This window comes from Canis lupus, chromosome X, assembly GCF_048164855.1.
Source record: "Canis lupus baileyi chromosome X, mCanLup2.hap1, whole genome shotgun sequence".
Taxonomy (NCBI): Eukaryota; Metazoa; Chordata; class Mammalia; order Carnivora; family Canidae; genus Canis; species Canis lupus.
In genome coordinates, this window is record NC_132876.1 from 19,203,394 (window position 1) to 19,222,822 (window position 19,429).

At 45.6% G+C, this 19,429-nt stretch overlaps 1 protein-coding gene across 1 annotated transcript in view; it reads left to right on the plus strand.

Annotated features, from left to right (window-relative positions):
• Window positions 1-10,718: 10,718 nt before the first annotated feature.
• Window positions 10,719-19,429, plus strand: part of GPC3 (glypican 3) — a 440,943-nt gene continuing 432,232 nt past the window's right edge. Inside the window, exon 1 of the mRNA XM_072815525.1 lies at window positions 10,719-11,073. Within this exon, the coding sequence (XP_072671626.1) occupies window positions 10,899-11,073 (175 nt within the window). The 5' untranslated portion in view covers window positions 10,719-10,898. The remainder of the gene's footprint in view (window positions 11,074-19,429) is intronic.

Genomic DNA, 19,429 nt, shown 5'->3' on the forward strand with positions numbered 1-19,429 from the left:
TGTGTGTCTGGTCTGTCTCATGCAGCTATTGGGAAGAACAATCTGGATAAGGTATGGGGAAGCCCTCTGTGAGAAGTATGAATTCATAAACAAATGTAAGAGATTTGGAAAAAAGACATGTTAACTGGGATGATCAAGGCAGTCCTGGAAGCCAGGCCCTTTTTCCTCATATCCAGAGGTGTGTTGTCCGTCCCCCAGATTGCCCTAACATGGTACTACCACTTTAATCCCGGTTTCTTAGATGTTAGCACCTCAAAAGACCAAATTCTAAGAAAGAAAAAACGGCATGAATGGATATATTGCCTGAGTTTGAAGAATCTGTAACGAGATTAGTGAGTTCTGTTAATATCGGTGATGCTGCAATGTGTGAAAGGTACATCACTAATAGTGCAAGTCCTGTTTGCAGCAAAACTAAAGTGAGATAGATCTTCTCCCTGGATTTCAGAATCATGGCTGCTTCAGGTGTAAACACAACTGCTCACGGAAAGATCCTCGGTTGATCTGCTCATCTCAGAGTCAAGAACTACACCATTTCCATGAGTAGAGACAAAGGGATGATAGGCAAATCCATCCTTCATTCTTTGATTTTTCTCTTTAATTGTCTCAGGGTTTCCCATCCTTGAGTGTTGTAGGGGCATCTGATAAAGCCCAGATGGTTTAGAAGCACAAAGAATCCTGCTTTATATTATCATCTTGTCTGGCTGCCGGCATGTGATTAAATGACCTTTTTGCCATAGGAGCAGTTGCACTGAGGAAGACAAACTTTCCCTTCCACATGTGGGATAAATGTTTTCCCTCCACGTATAGACTATCAGCCGGGAGCCTGGCATTGTTTCCAGTTGTCAAGAAATCATTGGCCTTTTTCCTCTGAAGAAGAGTCAATTCGTTGCCTAGTATCGAGCAGAAAAAAAAAAAGAAAAGTAAATACAGCGTGATATTTCTGTACAGCAGTAAATGAGAAATGGTATATGTGAATATGACTGTGAAGTTTAAAACTGGGGTAGATCTGGCTGCAAGCTCAAGTTTGAGAGCTTTTTTTCAGAAGTGAATTTGAGCTCCTGTAGTTACATCCAGGAAATACGAGCCATTACGAAGGCTGGGAATTGAGGGTAAGGCCAAAAAAAGGGTCTGGAAATGTAATTGTAATTGGGGAGGCCAAACGACAGAGGTTAAGCCCTGGGAAATGGAAAGGCAAATCGATGTCTGAGAATTCCTGGGCCTGTGGCAGGTCTCTTGCTGGAGCCTGGCCATCACTGAGCACCGTTCAGCTCTCCTACCCTCCACATGGATCTGTTTTAAGGGAGGCTGCAGGAGGGTTGAGCTGGAGCCAACACTGTGTAGTTAAAGGAGACCCTCTGAGAGCATATGACCCCCTCAAACTTTCGAATCCTGTAAAATCTTGATAATCTGGCATGCCCCGAAGCTGGCACTGTGGCAAACCTGGCAGTGAACTCGCAGCTAAAAATGCAAGATCTCAGTTAGGCCTGATCATCTGGTGAGTAAAAACAAACCTGGATAAGGACCACAAGGGTAAGAATTTTGCCCTAATTGCTGTACCAACAGTGCTTAGAACATAGTGACTGTTCAATAACTGTTGGTCATAAAAAAGAAGTCAAGCTTTCTTTTTTTTAAAGATTTTATTTATTTATTCATGAGAGACACAGAGAGAGAGAGGCAGAGACGCAGGCAGAGGGAGAAGCAGGCTCCATGCAGGGAGCCTGATGTGGGACTTGATCCTGGGTCTCCAGGGTCATGCCCTGGGCCGAAGACGGCGCTAAACCACTGAGCCACCTGGGCTGCCCCCAAGATCACAATCTGAACACCCAACCAACTGAGCCACCCAGGCGCCCCTTTAATCCTTATTTTGTAAGTGAAGGCTCAGCCAGGTAGGGCAACTGGCCTAAGGTCACCCAGCTAGTAAGTAACAGAGCTGGAATTTGGACTCAGGACTATTGGCCTCCAGAACCCACATTCATTCCACCACACTGCAGGGACTCTTGTGATCCTCCCGTTGCAACATCAGTTAAAGCAAGTAAACTAAAGAGTAGGTTGAAACTGACCGGAAGGTTGAAGTTACTAGTTACTAGTATTAACACCAAATGAACAGTCCAGGAATGGCCTTACATTCCAGAATTACAATTTGTACAAAGCAGACTAATGCAGGAAGGCGTGGCTCTACACATTCTATAGAATACATTAAAGAGGAAGAAACAAATCTTTACAGGAGATTTTTGTTGTCATTGTTTTTAAGAAAGCAAGTTTTATGATGTGTCATAGGTCCAGTACCAATTCAGCCCCAATATATCACCATTTTGGTATATTCACAATATAATACAAAAGTTAAATACGAGAAAACAGAGCAGTAAGAATGGATTAGATTTCATATACTTTGTTTTTAATAAAGCAGGGAAATATACAATACAGTTCAGAAATATTTCCATAGAGGGATCCCTGGGTGGCGCAGCGGTTTGGCGCCTGCCTTTGGCCCAGGGCGCGATCCTGGAGACCTGGGATCGAATCCCACATCGGGCTCCCGGTGCTTGGAGCCTGCTTCTCCCTCTGCCTGTGTCTCTGCCTCTCTCTTTCTCTCCGTGTGACTATCATGAATAAATAAATTAAAAAAAAAAAAGAAATATTTCCATAGAAAGGATTGACACAGGTTTTTTGAAAGGGAAAAACTAATAAACCCTCTTAAAAGTTTACCACCATCATTTCCAGATAATATAGTAACCTGTTAGACACCCATGCAGCAAGACTTGGTCTCTTACCTTTAGTACTTTACAAACCTAAAGGGTCAACCTCAAAGCCTCAATTATTTAAAAAAATATTTTATTTATTTATTCATGAGGGACATAGAGAGAGAGGCAGAGACACAGGCAGAGGGAGAAGCAGGCTCCATGCAGGGAGCCCGACATGGGATTCAATCCCTGGTCTCCAGGATCCCACCCTGGGCTGAAGGCGGCGCTAAACCGCTGAGCCACCAGGACTGCCCCAAAGCCTCAATTATTTAAAAATTTTAGTGACTTAATTCTAAAAGTCTCTGACTGAGATTTCTGGAGATAAAGAAAATATGACAGAAATATGTCTGTGTATATCTCCACTCTTGCAATATTGCTTACAACAAGCATTCCTGGGCTGCTCGTTAGGAGAAAAATTAGATTCTAAATGTTGTACACAGTACTTTGATTAAGAAGAGCAACAATGAATCAACAAATATTTCTTAAGAGTCTGCCGTAGAGCCATCGCCGAGGGGTATGATATGAAGGCTGCGTTCAGCCTTCGATTCGACACATATGTTTTGGGTGCCTGCTATGCTCTAGGTACTGTTCTAGAAGAGGGGTATAGAAATATAAGATTCCTTCCTTCAGGGAGTTCACAGTCACAGAGACACAGACTATCAAAGCTAGAAGGAATCTTAGAGAGTATATAGACCATCTTTCTCAGTTGAAAGTTAAGGGGGCTGTGGATTCAGAGAGAGATGTTAAGCTACTGATCCAGGGTTACAATGCTCAGAGTGGGAGAACAAGAATTAGAAACCAGCTCTTTTGACTGCTAGTCCTATGTTCCTTCAATTATTCCAGTCTATTTGGGAAGACAGGATACTCCTCCATGAAACAATTTCAGAACAATAGCAGACAAAAAGTTGCTAATAAACCATATGGTATTAACCATAAGTTTAACAGGAGTTAGAGGAGGACTGGAGACATCCAACAGAGCTTAAATCTTCTGAGTAATGACATGCAATTTATTTATGGCAGGGGAGACTTGCTATGCTTCTGACATGTTGTAAGGATGAATGAGATGAAGGCATTCCAAGGAAGCAGTACTTCCCTCTGGATCTTATCATCTTGCTCTAAGGAGATATGTTTTGGTACACAGGCTAGCATCTCCTTCATTTACTATAGAAAACAAGATATAAAACCTGGGGGGTGGTGATAATTGGTAAAATAAAATACGAAAGCTATGGAGTTCAACTTCTGTTTTACAATTTACACCAGGATCTACTGAGATGCAAAATCTCATGAAAGCCATATTTACTCTCTTCTGAGTGTTGCTGAATAAAAGTGAGCCAAAGAAGAATGTTCCTATGGGGAAATTTTTGTAGGAGAAATCTTTTAGTTAGAAATTTATCTTCAGATGGGCTATGTATTATCAGAAAGTTTTTACGTATTGTGATTTTATTTTTTTTTAATATTTTATTTATTTATTCATGAGAGACACACACAGAGAGATAGAGGGAGAGGCAGAGACACAGGCAGAGGGAGAAGTAGGCTCCATGCAGGGAGCCCGACGTGGGACTCGATCCGGGGTCTCCAGGACCAGGCCCCGGACTAAAGGCCGCACCAAACTGCTGAGCCCAGGGCTGCCCCGTATTGTGATTTTAATAAGAACTCTCTATAAGTAAGGAAGGTGGGAATTTATTTTTGTAAGGAAACACATCATGGTTTTGTTTTTTTTTTTTTTGAAAATGTTTACTAAGTGACTACCATGACACTGTTCACATATTAGGGCAAGGCTTCTCAGGCTGTAGTAAAGGAATCATTTATTTTACATTATTATTTTTATTTTCTATCTGACGCATAAAACACTTTGGGAAAACACAAGAAAAATGGATGACTAAGAAAAACTAAAAATAAAACCAAAATACAAGACCATTTTTAAACAATTATGAGATTCAGCAGTGAGGCCAATTCATCATGTGCTTAGATGGGGTCACAGTATCAAAACGCCATAACATTTTCTAAATGCTTACTCTCCTTTTTTAAAAAAATATTTTATTTATTTATGAGAGAGAGAAAGAGAGAGAGAGAGAGAGAGAGAGAGAGAGAGAGAAAGTAGGCTCCATGCAGGGAACCCAATGTGGGACTTGATCCTGGGTCTCCAAGATCACGCCCCAGGCTGAAGGTGGCGCTAAACCGCTGAGCCACCAGGGCTGCCCATTACTCTCCCTTTTTGTACTTAAACTTGTCACGGACCGGCAGCAAATGGTGCAGGGACCAGCACAGGTACACAGACCACACTTTGAGTAGTGCTGTACTGGAGGAAATAGAATCATGAGAAGAGCTCATGCTCATCCAAAGCTCACAAGTCATGGTGGAGACAATGGTGGGAAACATACATTTGCTGTACAAAGTGGCAAGTGTAGTGGTCCCTCCAGGTGTTGGTGCAGCAAGTATGGCAGACGCTGGGCTTAGATGGTAGAGTATAGAATGGTCTGGTTATACTTTCCTCTTCCTTTGGCTGCAGGCCCCTGCCACACTGCTGCTCAGGAACACAGTTCCTCATGGGTGGCCTTTGTGATAACGACAGAGTTAAGGGTGGGTTGGGAATGGCCTTTTCTGGAAAGATACTACTTTTGAAGTTCCGCAAGACTTAAGCCCATGGATGGGGTTTGGGAAATGGGATGGAAGAGGTGCTTTAGAAAGTGTGAGCTGCTATCTGTGGTGGTAGCTGTCGATTTTCCTTCCCCCAAATTGCTTGGAATTCAAGGAGCTCTGAGGATGAAAAAGAACCCTGATGGAGGCAAACTGTTGGAGCTCCCCTGTTGACCTATTGGAGACCTAGGCTCCAGAGCATAAAGACCCAGAAAAAACATAGTAAAATTACTTAGAGGTTCTATACACCATACATCAAAATAAATATATTACATTACCTGAACCACTGTGTTTTTTGGGCCACAATAATTCAAAGCAAAACAAAGTATGTGTGAATTGCCATGTGGCACATAAAGCCGTGCCTCAGGCATCACTAGCCTTTAGATTTAATGCTACCATAGTCTCAACCACCAAACTTCAGGCCCCTTAAATTTTTTAGAAAACCAAATATCCTATGCAAGAGACAAAATGTTAGATACAGATAGACATAGTATATCTGCCTGATCAAAAAAAAAATCAATGGACTAGGGGTATGAAGAAATATGTTAGGAATCTAGATCAATATCCCTCATACAAAGACAGAACAGAATTTTTTTATTGTAGTAATCAACATGATGCCACAAATAAAAATTTCAATAGTTTTGTTTTTCAAGTCTTGAACTCTAGCTTACAACAACCTCAGTATATTTTGTGGATTTAGTGAGGGCAAAGCATAGTTCCCGGTCTGAGGAGAGGCTATCCATCCACAACTCATAATGCAAGCATCTCAGCCGACCCTATTAATTTTCCATACACACGGAGCCAAATTCTGCCTGGGATTATTATGCAATTTTCAAAATGGCTTTAAGTCTTTCAACTTACAAAGTTACCATTTACATTGCACTGGCCTGCTGGCTAGGATGAATGAATGAACACTCTTTCCCAAAGGACCATAATTCATTCTCTGATCATAGCTTATACATTTGGGAGAATTGGGATCAGTGTGCCTGGCGCCTCCCCTCCTCTCTGCCCCACAAAGGAGTCATACACTGCAAGAGAAGGGGAGACAAAGTGGCTGTGTGCCATAGAGTGCAGAGGTGTGGCTAGGGAGGTGTTGACTGTGAGCAGCAGCGGTCCAACATATAAGCAACTGTCTACATGATGTGATTTCAGGTGCACCAAAAAAGGCCTCATTGCCCCTCAGTTTAAACACTCCCTTCCCACTGGCGAATGCCTGGAATTCCACAGTTTGGAGAGCTCTGTTCCTTTGGTTTAAAGCTTTGATCCCTGTTAAAATAGCCGTACCCTGGGTGGGCAGCCCCATTATATCCTATCAGCCAGATAGACTGTAGGCAGATGAGTTTGAAAGTTTCTTCACTGAAAGCAGGTTCTGAGGATAGGGCGAAGAGAAGACACTGTGCACCTGAGGGGGGTGGGGAGAGGTGGGCATCATCTGGGGGTGGGCAAAGGGAACCGGGCCCAAGACAAACCATGTGTGCGTGTGTGGCCGTATGCACGGCTGTGTATGAGCTCCTCCCATGGCGGCAGCTGCTGAACACCCTTTCTTAACTCTCTCCCAGAAACGTTGATTTATGCTGCCTTTGGAGCCATGGAACTAGACTCTCCTCCCAGCTACAGCAAGATAATAGCTGCTGGCTACAGCTGGGAATTCTCGAATTCTTGCAAACTGGAGACTAGGAACGAAAGGTGAAGGAAAGTTCTTCTGAGGTCCAAAGAGGAAAATGGGGCCCAACGGTGTCATCTAAATGCTTCCAGTGGGGCCTGAAAGCACAGACCCATGAATCGTAGAACGTGAACACTGGCTCAATCAGCACATCCTTTTGTGTTTCCCTCCACTGATTGTTTCTCTTTGTCTCTACAGGCTGAAGAGTAAGAATGAGTCATTGGCCTGACTCCTAACTCCAGCAAGGGAGCCTTGAAGGGTAAGATGGTTGTTTATGCAAAAGAGAAAAAAAGAAAACCCAATCTTAATTCATAGTCACTCATCTGGGCTGTAGAGAGCATATAATGCAACACATTTTATACTTCGGTAAAGGAACCAGATGTTTGTCAGTTAACATTCTGTGTCACCGGATAGGCAGAGCGTACCGGATCCACAGCCACCCGTGCTGTTCCTGCAGGCGTTCCTGCCCCAAAGCCTGTTCTTCCTCAGGGTCTGGACAGTGCCTGAAATTCTGCAGCCAGAGCTGTCGCTTGGGGGCTAGAAGGCCAGAAAGTCTTTAAGAGGCCCTTATAAAAATGGAACTCCTTCTTAAGCCTTGCACCTTTTATTCAACTCCTCCCTTAGATTGGCTTAAAGCCTTGAAGAAGCTGCTTGGAGGAGGAGCAGATGCTTTAAGGCCAAAGACATATTGCATCAAACCCCAGGGCCAGTTTGCCTATGACCTAGCCTGAATCCTAGTCATTCACATAGCACCCCACAAATTTTGCTATATCATCATATTCCCAATACTCTCCTGTGTTTCTTCAAGCCAGCTCACATTTTTATTAAAAGCAACTTGTGCCAACGTTGTCTTCTTAGATTTGTCCTAATGAAATCATGGGTTGGGTGTACTATATATATATATTTTTTTTCTAATCCACTTTAAAATAAATATTGATTAAAATAAAACCCCAAAACCTCACTGGCCCACATATCACTGAGGGATTCACACACTTCCCTTTGGGAAGCACTGTGCTGGCTCATACAGAGCATATTGCATATAAAAGTTTATATTGAAAATAGGTCACAGTCCTTCATTTCAAGGTACTCAATACCCAGTAGTTGAAAACAACTGTTGCCTTTGTAGTTAGTTGCATGAGCTCTGGAAGATCATGAATTTATGGGAGGTCATGTCTTCCTCTGCGAGGTCATGAAATTCAATCAATGCTTGCCTTCCAATCTGCCCTTTGGTCACAGGGCTCCACAGGTGGAACATATCAAACTCACCAGCCAAATTATGACTCTTAATTGGTGTTTCTTTTAAAGTGGATATGTCATTTGTCAAATGTTCAATGCAGGCGCAGGCCTAGCCCCAGGCAAAATTATGAAGTAGGAGAAGAATGCCAGATACATAGGCGGCCCTCAAATGTTTGTTGAAAAAAGAATGAATGAGCCCTCCATCCTTGACTCCTCTCCCAGCCCCCACGTCCACCAGGTCACTATGCCTTTTTCAATATACTCCCAAATACTGCTGCTAGTTTTTTTTTTCCCCCTTCCAGATCTCTTCTGCCCTGGGCCTTTATCACTTCTTGTCTGGATGATTTTCACAGCGTATTTTAACTTGCTTCCAATCCTCTTTTTTCTCCAAGCCATTCTCCACAATCCACAAAGTTGCTGGAGAGATCTTTTCCTCAGGCAAATGTGATCATGTCACCTCTCCACTTAACATTTCCTTAAGTGGTTCCCCAGGCTCCTTGGCCTGGCTTCAAGACTGCATCATCTGGCCCTGGCTTGCTCACCGCGGGCCACATGAACTCTTCTGACCTGCTCTGCACCCCCCCTCCCCAGCCTGAGCGGTTGCTTGTACTTCCCACCCTCCAGCCGGCCAGTGGCCCAGGCTCTCCTTGCTCAGTCTCCGTTTGTGCTGCTTCTTTTCTCTTGGCACATTCCTTGCCATCTTCTTTTCTGACCTCAATTCCTACTGGCCTTGTAAGTCTGAGTTTAGGGCACCATCTCTTCTGGGAAGCCTTCTCTTACCTTCTCTCAGTCCTTAGAATGTTGTCTTTGTTCTGTCTTATGGCTGACCGTATGCTGTGTTAACATTTTCTGTTTGGTGGTTTTCTCCATTAGACTTGTAGCTCTTTGAAGTTAGGCACCAAGGATTAATCTTTGGCTCCCCATTTTCTGTTTGCATCTCATGTGTCGGTGCATAGTAGGAGTTCAAATATTGATTACCAAATGAACGAAGGAATGAATGAGCGAGCTCCTCAGCAACCTACCCTTCTTTTACCTCTTTTCTCAGCCCACAAGCTCTGACACATGACTTCCTCTACCCTGGCCTGGGCACTCTCAGGAAAATGAATGGTGTGGAGGCTCTTCTTTTCTTTCCTTATCAAAACTTACTTTTACCTAGACCAGAAACAACACAATCAGATGATAAACTAATTCACACTGAGGTTAAATCATGTCGTTTTTACAAGTAACTTTGAGTTCCTACTGTGTGCAAGGCACTGTGCTAGTATGTATGAGGGGTGGTGGGTCACAAACAGAAATAGGGGAGTTAAAGATCCCCACCTAGGAACACATAGGTAAGGACTAAATGCATTCCTCCTTTGAGAGGTATTTCATTTTCCAAGAACTGGAATTCTAATGGAGAGATTTAAGCAGGAGATATGGGTATTTGGGTCTAGGAGACAGTTCAAGCAGCCTTCGACTCCATCTACCAAGCAGGCTAGCTCTGGCTCCACGAATTTGCTGTGTCCCATGATTTTCTAATGAGTTAGGCTGGCGTTAAGCCCCAGGTTATTTTGTTGTCACCAGTAATGTTTTGCTTCAAGAAGGGTCACCGGGGGCTATGTTGCAGGAGACAGATTCTTTTAACATGCTGGGATCAGGTGCTTTCTCTGACTTTGTGAGGCTCTTTGGAATCAAACGTAGCAAATCCCACGGGCTTGTAGATTTTTAAGTACAGGAGTCAGAGATGAGGCAGGCTGTGAACTGCACCCCCACCCCCTGCCCCGGCAGTCCCCAGCTGCCCCTGAATACGACTATTCGACTATTCGTGGGTTGCATTTGCGAACCCGGCCGGGGCTGCCGCGTTGGGAAAACGGTTTCAGGAAAGCTCCTCGGGGAGCAAAAAGAGGAGGGTACATTTTGTGCGGAGGAGGAAGACTTCGGGTGGCTCCGGTGGCCAGGGGCGAGCCGCACCCCGTGCGGCGGAGCGGAGAGAGGCCCCGAGGCCAGGGAGCCCCACGCACCCCGAGAAAGGATGGAGAGGTTGCAAAAATCCTAAAGGGAAAAGCCCTGCCGGCTGTAGGCCAATGAGCGGCGGGAAGGAGGAGTGAGGCTGGGGAACTTCTCCCAGAGCCAGTCAGAGGGGACGGCTGCTGGGAAGCCAATCAGCGCGCGGGAGCCCGCAGCCCCTCTGCAGTAGTTATGCCAGAGCGCCCTGGGTAGAGCGGCAGCGAGCGGGCAGCTGGGCTGGGCCGCCAGGAGCCACCGCACGCGCTCGCTGCTCTCCTCCCTGCCGCCCCCGCCCGGTCCCAGCGCCGCGTGCCACAGTCGGCCCCGCAGCCCCGCGCCCCGCACCCGCAGGCTCGCCGCCGCTCGGTGGCCGCCGCCTCCTGGCCGAGCGCTTGGCCTCGCCCCGCCCCGCCCGGTCCCCGGTCGCCCCGCCCCGCCCGCCGGCCCCGCCCCGCCCGAGCCGCCGAGCTGTTCCCGCCCTCGCCCTGCGCCCAGGTAGCTGCGAGGAAACTTTTGCCGCGGCTGGGTAGCGGCACGTCTCCCGCTCCGCAGGGCCGCTGCCAGCCGTGCCGAGTCTCGGGACTGCTCTCGCCCCCGCTGCCACTCTCCCGCGCTCTCCTCGCTGCCCGCGAAGCAGGATGGCGGGGACCGTGCGCACCGCGTGCTTGGTGGTGGCGATGCTGCTCAGCCTGGACTGCCCGGGACAGGCGCAGCCCCCGCCGCCGCCGCCGGACGCCACCTGTCACCAGGTCCGCTCCTTCTTCCAGAGACTGCAGCCCGGACTCAAGTGGGTGCCCGAAACCCCCGTGCCAGGTGAGGAGATGTCCCCGCGCGCGTCCCCTGCCCCCGGCGGAGAGCGGGCGGGTGCGTGGCGACCGTACCCCTAGCGCGCTGGCCTCGCGGGGCCGCGGTGGTGCTCCCTGCCGCTGGGCACCTGGGAGTGGTCGCTGCGCCCAGGGCCCGGCCAGGTCTACCGGGGGAGGGCGGGAGGGTGCGTGTGGACCGTGCCCACATCTCCCCGGCTCGCTCTTCTGTCAGAGAAGATGCGGGTGGGAGGAACGGCAGGGATGGCCTTCTCACGAGCGCCCATTTTTGGGGGGAGGGTGGGAAGGTGGGAGCTGCTTCCCCGGGTCTCTGAGAACTGGCGCCCTGCAGCTGAGCCGGCGCCTCGGGCATTTGCCACCCTCGCCTGCACGGACGTGCCAGCATTTCAGCCAGAGCTGGACCGCGGCTCCGGCCATTCTCTCTCCAACCTGCCCCCACGCCCTCCTTCCCGCAGCCTGGGTTCCCGGGGTTCGCGGCCCCAAGTGCAGGCAAAGTTGGGGACAGATCTCCGAATCCGCAGTGTCAGGTAGACACGCTGGGGCAAACTTTTGAGTAGGAAGATCCCCAAGATGGGGAGGACCGAACCTTTCCCTTCAGAACATGCGTCCTTTATCTAGGTTGGCAAAATTGCTTCGAAAACGGTGCTGCTGGCCGGGGAGCAGGAGTCCAAAGACGATTTAACTCCTCCCCTTCTCAGATTCATCTGCCTTCTTGACAGACTGGACCCCGAAGGGGAGATGATTTTAGGTGGAGGAAAGTTTCTGAATGCCTGCCTTTTGTTCTGCACAATCAGATCGTGTTGTAAAGGCATATTTTAACCTTAGCTGAGGGCTGCCGCTGTCAACAGATGAATATTAATGGCCCCGTGTGATTGACTGTCCCGCGGTTGGACTCCTAAAAGCCTGCCTTAGAATCCAATTAGGACAAGTTGCTACACTGACAATGCGGGCAAAAAGAGTTGGTTTCAAACAGGTTCATTTGTCGGAGGTGCACTCTGCTGAAGCGGCCGGTGGCATTCGCGAAGCCTAAGCCGTCTGTGGGTCTTTTCGCCTCTGGGGTCTTTTCGCCTCCCACGAGGTGCGCCTCCCGCGCTTCGCGCTTCAGAGGGATCGGGGAGCAGCCCTCGTCAAAACTTGGCTCGTGGCTCTCAACAAGTCAGAGAGGCGGGCCTGATGGTTGGACCAAGTTGTGAAGGCGATGCGCACCCTGTGGGCGCTGCCAGCGAGCCTTCACTAGCGGGAGGTTACCTAGGCAGCCAGCGCGCCCTCAGCCCTCAGCCTTTTCTTTAGGTGGATGAAAAGAGCCTAGCGAGCCTGCTGTTTGGTTGCAAAGGTAATTGGTCACCCCTTTTGGCTACGGAAATGCATTTGCGCATATGTTAAATATTGCCATTGCAGGATTTTGGCTTTCTGGGAGGGGAAAACTACCTCTTCCACTGTTAAGTGTTAATAATGTACCACGTGGGCGTGTGCGAGAGCGAAAGGGGCAACCTATGAATCAGTTCCACAGAGCTGAAACAACAGGCAGACCTCTTTCCCCACCAAGTACCATGGTAATTAGATTGCGAAGGCCAGAGAACAGGCTTTTGTTGATAATGTAAAAATTGGTCCTCACAGGGTGAGTCCCCACAAGATGAATGGGTCCACGGTTGGGGCTGGGGCCATATTTGACTGATGCGAAGCCAGGGAGTAAAGGTTGTGCTCAAAAGAAGAAAAAAGACCAGAAGGAACCCACTGATACTCATTTAGCAACCCCCTCCCTGTACACACACTCGTGCTGGTGCTGGCCCTCCCTTCTCCTCCCCAGCTCTCTGGCTGCCTGCCTCTTTGCAGCATCTGTATACAAGTATTGAGAGGGCCCACACACTGCGTGTAAGAGATTTGGCCTGGGCTCCCTCCCTGCAAGCTCCCTTGCTCCCTGCCTGAGGATGGCCATGCTGCAGAGAACAGGAATGCCTAGTGGGGCTTTTTCCTTTCCCTACAGTATTTCCCAAGCTCTGTGGGCAAAATCACTTGCCAAGGGTCTTCATGGAAACCCAACTTCCCTCCTTCACTTCTATTTCATGACCCTGTGTGGTGATTAGCACCTTCTGCATGCAGCCCACTTCTGACTGCAAATAGGGTGACATCCAGGTGGCTACCAGATACCCTGGGTTTTCTCCGAGGCCGATGGGGCAAGGGAGGGGGAGGCGTGCAGATTTCCAGTACTCTTGTCTTGCCGGGAAAACCATGTGTCCAGAATTTCACTTGGGCAACTGTGATCACTGTAGAATGGCAAACGGGGAAAATCCTAATGTCCATGTGGAAAGAGCTCATCAGTATTTCAGAGAAGAGATGATAATGGCCGACTAAATACAATGGCAAGTGCATCATTTCAAAGTGAACAAATGTGTCATTTGCTGCTGTCATTCAGTGGTTGGAAATTGAAAGAGAGCTGCAAATTATTTGGTAGTTATGAACCATCAAGATGACCGTTTGACTTTTTTTCCCCATCTATATTTTAAGCCATGTTCAGTTTGCCTGCTTCACTGTATTAACTGCATTAAAGCTCTCTTTGTCCCAGATGAAATGCGATTTGGTCATAGTAAGGAGAAATCCCCAGAATGTCCTATCTCACTTAGGGGGAGCATTTGGGATTGACTGCTAACTTTGGCCATTAGCAGAATTGGGTTGGAGTGGATAAGGTATATTTCTTATGCTAATATGGATGAGACTAAATGGCATTTGAAATCAGCCAGCCTAAAAAATAAATCACTGGTGCTGAAGGGCTACACCAGACTTCCACAAAGCTGATCTAAAGCCTTACAATCTCATGTTCCCATTTCTTTTAGAGCGTTCAAAGGCACGGGATAGCAATTCTAAATAGCATGTTCCCCCAATCCATAGATCTTTTCATACCTCTCTCTCTCTCTTTCTCTCTCTTTTTAAGGATTTGTAACTTGGAAAGCACCACAGATGGAAACCAGGCACACAGAGTTAGCATTTGGCAGAAAAATCCATATAACTGACTTTCTGTGCAGCTCTTTTGCCCTTATTTAATTTAGAAAAATTCAGAAAAAAGCCAATGAGCTCATAAGTCTGGATGTTTATTTTGTTTTGCTTAACCTACCCACAGGCGCAATCAAGAATGGATACAATTTTAGGCAAGGAAAGTGAGCTAGTAATCAGACAATGATGTTTCCAATTGTCTCAAGGGAATGTTACAGAAGTTTGAAAAAAAATTCCTCTAAACAAAAATCAAGTGTAATTCACTTTATGAATGCCATACACCGCTTTTGTGTGTGTGTGTGGGGGGGGTGAAGGGGACAGACAAGAATGAGAAAATCAAACAAACCGTGGTAGTGTTGCAACTCCCCAAAGATTGAGGAATCTGGCCTTAGAGGGCCCTGGAAAGTGCAGGAACCAATCCAGAAGGCCAAACTCCTGTATGGGTAAAAGGCAACCCTGAAGAGCCAAGATCGACTTGGAATGTCTCAAAATAGATGAAACATCGTAAAAATAAAGACCAGTGTTCTTGAAACAAAGAGAGAGTTTGGTATCTGTCGTCGTTGTTGTTTTAAAGCGTGAGACCTAGCAACTGTATCTGGGTTGCCAGCTGTGGCTCCCCAATTAGTTTGAAGCAGTTCTAGCGGCCCTGATGTCGGGAGAGAGAACAAGAAGCGGGGGTGTGGGAGGATTTTGTCTCTCCTGAGACTGTACCAGCCATCGGGGCGAGCAGGTGATTTGCTCAAATTTTGACAGAGTCGTTAGTGTCCTAAGCTAACTTGGGACAGTTGGGAGAACTCTCTTGAATTAACGTGTTCTGGACAGATATCTCAGGCGAACCCTGACAGTGAGTCCGATCAAAGGGATGGGCTGGTGGTCGGTGGAGCCCCTGGGCCTGTGACAAGCCTAAGCCTGGAGCTCCTTGGCCGCCCCCACCTTAGGTTCTGGAAGGGGTAAGACACAGCCCCTTTTGTCAAGGCGCTCACAGTCTTGTGGCGGAGCCTACGAGTAAACAGGCTTCTCAGGAAACTTGTAGGATTAAATAGGGTGAAAAGGGCTAGAAAATACCTCCAGGAAATTGGCTGAAATGGTCACAATAGCCAGCCTGGCAAGGGAAAAGAACTGAAGAGATGAAGTGGGAGATAGGACGGCAGCTCTTAATAGGGCCGCCATCTTAGAGTTTTCTTAATTCACGGAGCAAATTGGGCCCAGGCATTCGGAGAGGCATGCATGAGATGATTCTGAGGCATGCTAGGTGACACAGATGGTGTCAGTTTTGCAATATTTTTTTTTCTTATGGGCTAGTAGATTGCATCTAATATTTTGATGCAATATTTCTGAGCACGCTGCCACTTTCATCTTCAGAGTTGCAATGTTTGCTGTTCACTGTAGCCTAGAAAAAGGCTGCTTATTACCAACCTGGGAAGAAAGAGGCCTGGGTTTGTGTGCTACGAGACAAGACAGAAAATATATTTTTTCCTTAAATGGCAGCTATCAATGACCACGCCAACTTTAGTGTTTGATGCATATACAAAAGCATGGGTCTTAAGAGGTATCTTATTACTCATTTCTAAGAAAATTGAAGATAATCACTTATAACTTGTGCACACGATACATCATTTGGAAAGAATTTCACTAGGGATCATATTGCTCAACTGAAAAGTTCTGGCATGCTGAATTTGTACATTTTTGTGAATGCTTCCTTTACTCTGATCTCTCGCTTTTTTCTGCATATGGTTATTTGTATGTTTTAGATTAGAAGCTTCTTAAAGGGAAAGCACTGCATTTGATGCAGTGTTGAGTACAATACCAAGGGCACCATAGCGCATTTAGTAAATTATTGACGATGATAGAATTTCTAGATCATTATGTATTCTCTATGAACTCACAGATACTTTCCTAAGCTCTATGTCATCTTACTTATTTTAAAAGCCTGAGTCCAATTTGTTCTGGTACACTGTTGGGGTATGTGGACCAACTTTTCAGGCTACATCTATTTTGACTGGAGCCAGATTCAGTCTTTTCTCAGTTAGCTGGTGACTCTTACCATCAGGAAGGGCTGATTAATGTCGAGTACCCAAAAAACAAATTGAAATTAGCAACATTGTTATGACTGGTGTAGTATCATTACAGATCAACAATTATTATGGCACATGAATTGTAAGACATCTCTTAAATCAAACTCTCTTTGATTTAATGTCAGCTAGACCTTTCTCGCTCATGTTGACATTACTGTATTTGAGAGTTGAGCTGTAACACATGCATGGGCCTGCTGGAGTACCTCACACATATCGGTAACCTGGGATGAGAATTTGTGCATAGGCTCAATCCAAGAGACCAAACCAGGAGCCAACATCTATTCAGCCCTAGCCAAGCTTGCAAAGGGATTTGATGTTTTGGGTAATCTCAAGGCTAATGGAAAGTGTGGGCAGAAAAACCCCCCACTCAGTCGGCCCATATTTACCAAATCGTCTGGGTTGAAACAGGATCCCCAGCACTCCATTAAGAAATGAGCATCAGAGAATAGAATGTAAAGTAGGGGCCCCCAACTGGCTTTAGAGACAGCATAAGGTAATGGGAATTTACCTTCAGAGATAGAATGACAGAGAGAATGCGAGTCAGAAAGTGAGGAGAAGGTAGGCACACCAGCAGAGAAAACATGCATTTGCAATGCTACGTGTGAGGGGAAAGCCCTCACTGGAGCACTGCAGTCTCACTTGAAGATTTTGTTGAATATACAAAGTAAAGAAGATTGAGTTTTGCACTTCACATTAGGCTGATTCAACATCACCTGTCCAAGTGCTAATTATTAGATATACCTGTCTGCCATTTTTAAACAAAAATGAATCCAGAGTGATTACCAAGAAAGGCATTTTCACTTTTTGCCCCTCTGTGTATAGCTGGATAAAGCTTTATTTGAGAGTTTGTGTTTTTTCTCATGAGTAAAAAGGAGTCAGCATTAGGACCAACATGCATTGCTGATGTTCCAAACAGTTGATTACTTCCAGTAGCTGAAATTGTATTTATATGCTGGATTAGTAAATCTACTAAGCTCTTTGAAGTATGCTTAATAGGCTTATATTGATAAATAATTGATAGGAAGGGAGAGAAAACACAAGTGAAAGTGGCAAGAAGAAGGGACAGAGAAGTTAAAGCCATCATAGAAGAGACCTCCACTCACTGTATTCTATCCATCCACTTGAAAGTTGGATGATGTACATTTCTCAGAAATGAAGATTTTGAGAATGTCCTGTGTTTTTCAGAGTTTCCACAACATAGCATGCATTTATTTCTTAAAAATCCAGAATGAGACAGAATTCTAGACTACAATTTTAATTGGCCTTTTTGAGTCTGCCTTCTGGAAATAAGTTTATGACTTAGAAAATTAGAAATCCTGAGTATGGCGTCTTTAAGATATGTGTCCATAATCCTCTATATCTGCCCTACTAGCCTGTGATCTTCATCTTTGTACCTACCATGTCTAGCAAGAAGCATAGTACAAATAGGTACTCAATAAATATTTGTAGATTATGTGGACGAATGGAAGCAGAAATGTATTATAAACATAAAATCTCCATACAGCCAATATTTAAGTAGTTGACTCACTTTTACTAATATATTAAGGTTGCTAAAAAAAATCGCTTTTTTTGGGTCAAACATCCATTTGTTGTCTATAGGTAAGTGACAAAGGACTGGTTTAATTCATGTGGCTGCACTATAATTCCCCAAAAGAAGTAGACTAGCCAAATATTACCAAGAGGTAAGTATTCTGTGCTTGTTTACAAGGCTATTCTAAGAAGTTTATAGATAAATTAAATCTACCTGCATATACATAAATGCATACTTTTACTTTACAGATCTGTGGCATTTAGGTTTCAAAAATAATGCAACTTGGTGTCAGTTACAGAAACATACATTGAGTGTATGTAAGTTTTTCTTTGATGTTGGTGTTTCTTGCCTATAACATGAAGCTTCATAAATGTACATTTAAAAGGACATAATCCAGGGATCCCTGGGTGGCGCAGTGGTTTGGCGCCTGCCTTTGGCCCAGGGCGCGATCCTGGAGACCCGGGATCGAATCCCACATCGGGCTCCCGGTGCATGGAGCCTGCTTCTCCCTCTGCCTGTGTCTCTGCCTCTCTCTCTCTCTCTCTGTGTGACTATCATAAATAATAAAATAAATAAATATACAAAAAAAATATAAAAAAAAAATAAAAGGACATAATCCAAAGTGGTTATTCAGTCATGAAAATTTTATTGGAGTGGGATAAAGGGCCTCATGAGAGGTCTCTTAATTTCTGTATGCATGGGGGCAAACTTTTATTTTATTATTTTATTTTTTTAAAGATTTTATTTATTTATTCATGAGAGATACACACAGAGAGGCAGAGACAGATGCAGAGGGAGAAGCATGCTCCCTGTGGGGAGCCCAATGTGGGACTCAATCCCAGCACTCCAGGATCACGCCCTGAGCCGAAGGCAGATGCTCAACTGCTGAGCCACCCAGGCCTTTTTGAGTCTGCCAGGCGTCCCTGGGGCAAACTTTTAAAGTCAGCTGGGAAAACTCAACTAGTTGGCTAGGGATGACCCATTGGGAGTTCTCTCAGCTAGAGGCCCAACTAGGAAACAGGGTAAAAAAGAAAGAGATGATATTCATGTGAAAGTAATATCAGAATTGTGCTTGCATCCTTTCCTCCTTAATTATGGTTCTGCTCCTTCTCTCCTAAACTCTACATTCTGGTACCTTTGGTATGTATCAGCATCCTGGAATACTCCATTGTTCTTTGTCCAGTTTTGGTTTGGATGGTTGAACCTGAGGGAAATGTGGGGAAGAGAGGAAGGGTTAGAGCAACAGATACAAGGAGGACATTCAAAGCCCTTACTCTGGTATGCATCAGAAAGTTCACTAACAGACAATGGACTGAAAGGATGGGAAAACATTTGAATCTGGTAGCCTGGATATGTATAGAAAATATGGAAGTATGCCCCAAGTGCATTTGGATCCCAGAAATACTCTATCTGTATTTCTTCTTACTTAGTATCCATGTTTTTTAAAATAAATTTATGTATTAATGAGAGACACTCAGAGAGAAAGGCAGAGACAGGCAGAGGGAGAAGCAGGCTCCTTGCAGGAAGCCTGATGTGGGACTTAATCCTGGATCCCAGGATCATGCCCTGAGCCAAAGGCAGAGGCTCAACTGCTGAGCCACCCAGGCATCCCAGTATCCATGTTTTTTGAAGTAACATTTATGCATAACCTCTGTCAGACCTTACAACTGTTGAATGCAGAAGCTGTATTTGATTCAGCAAGATATCCTCGAGTGGTGAATAAAATGCCTTGCATAGAGTTATTTGATAAA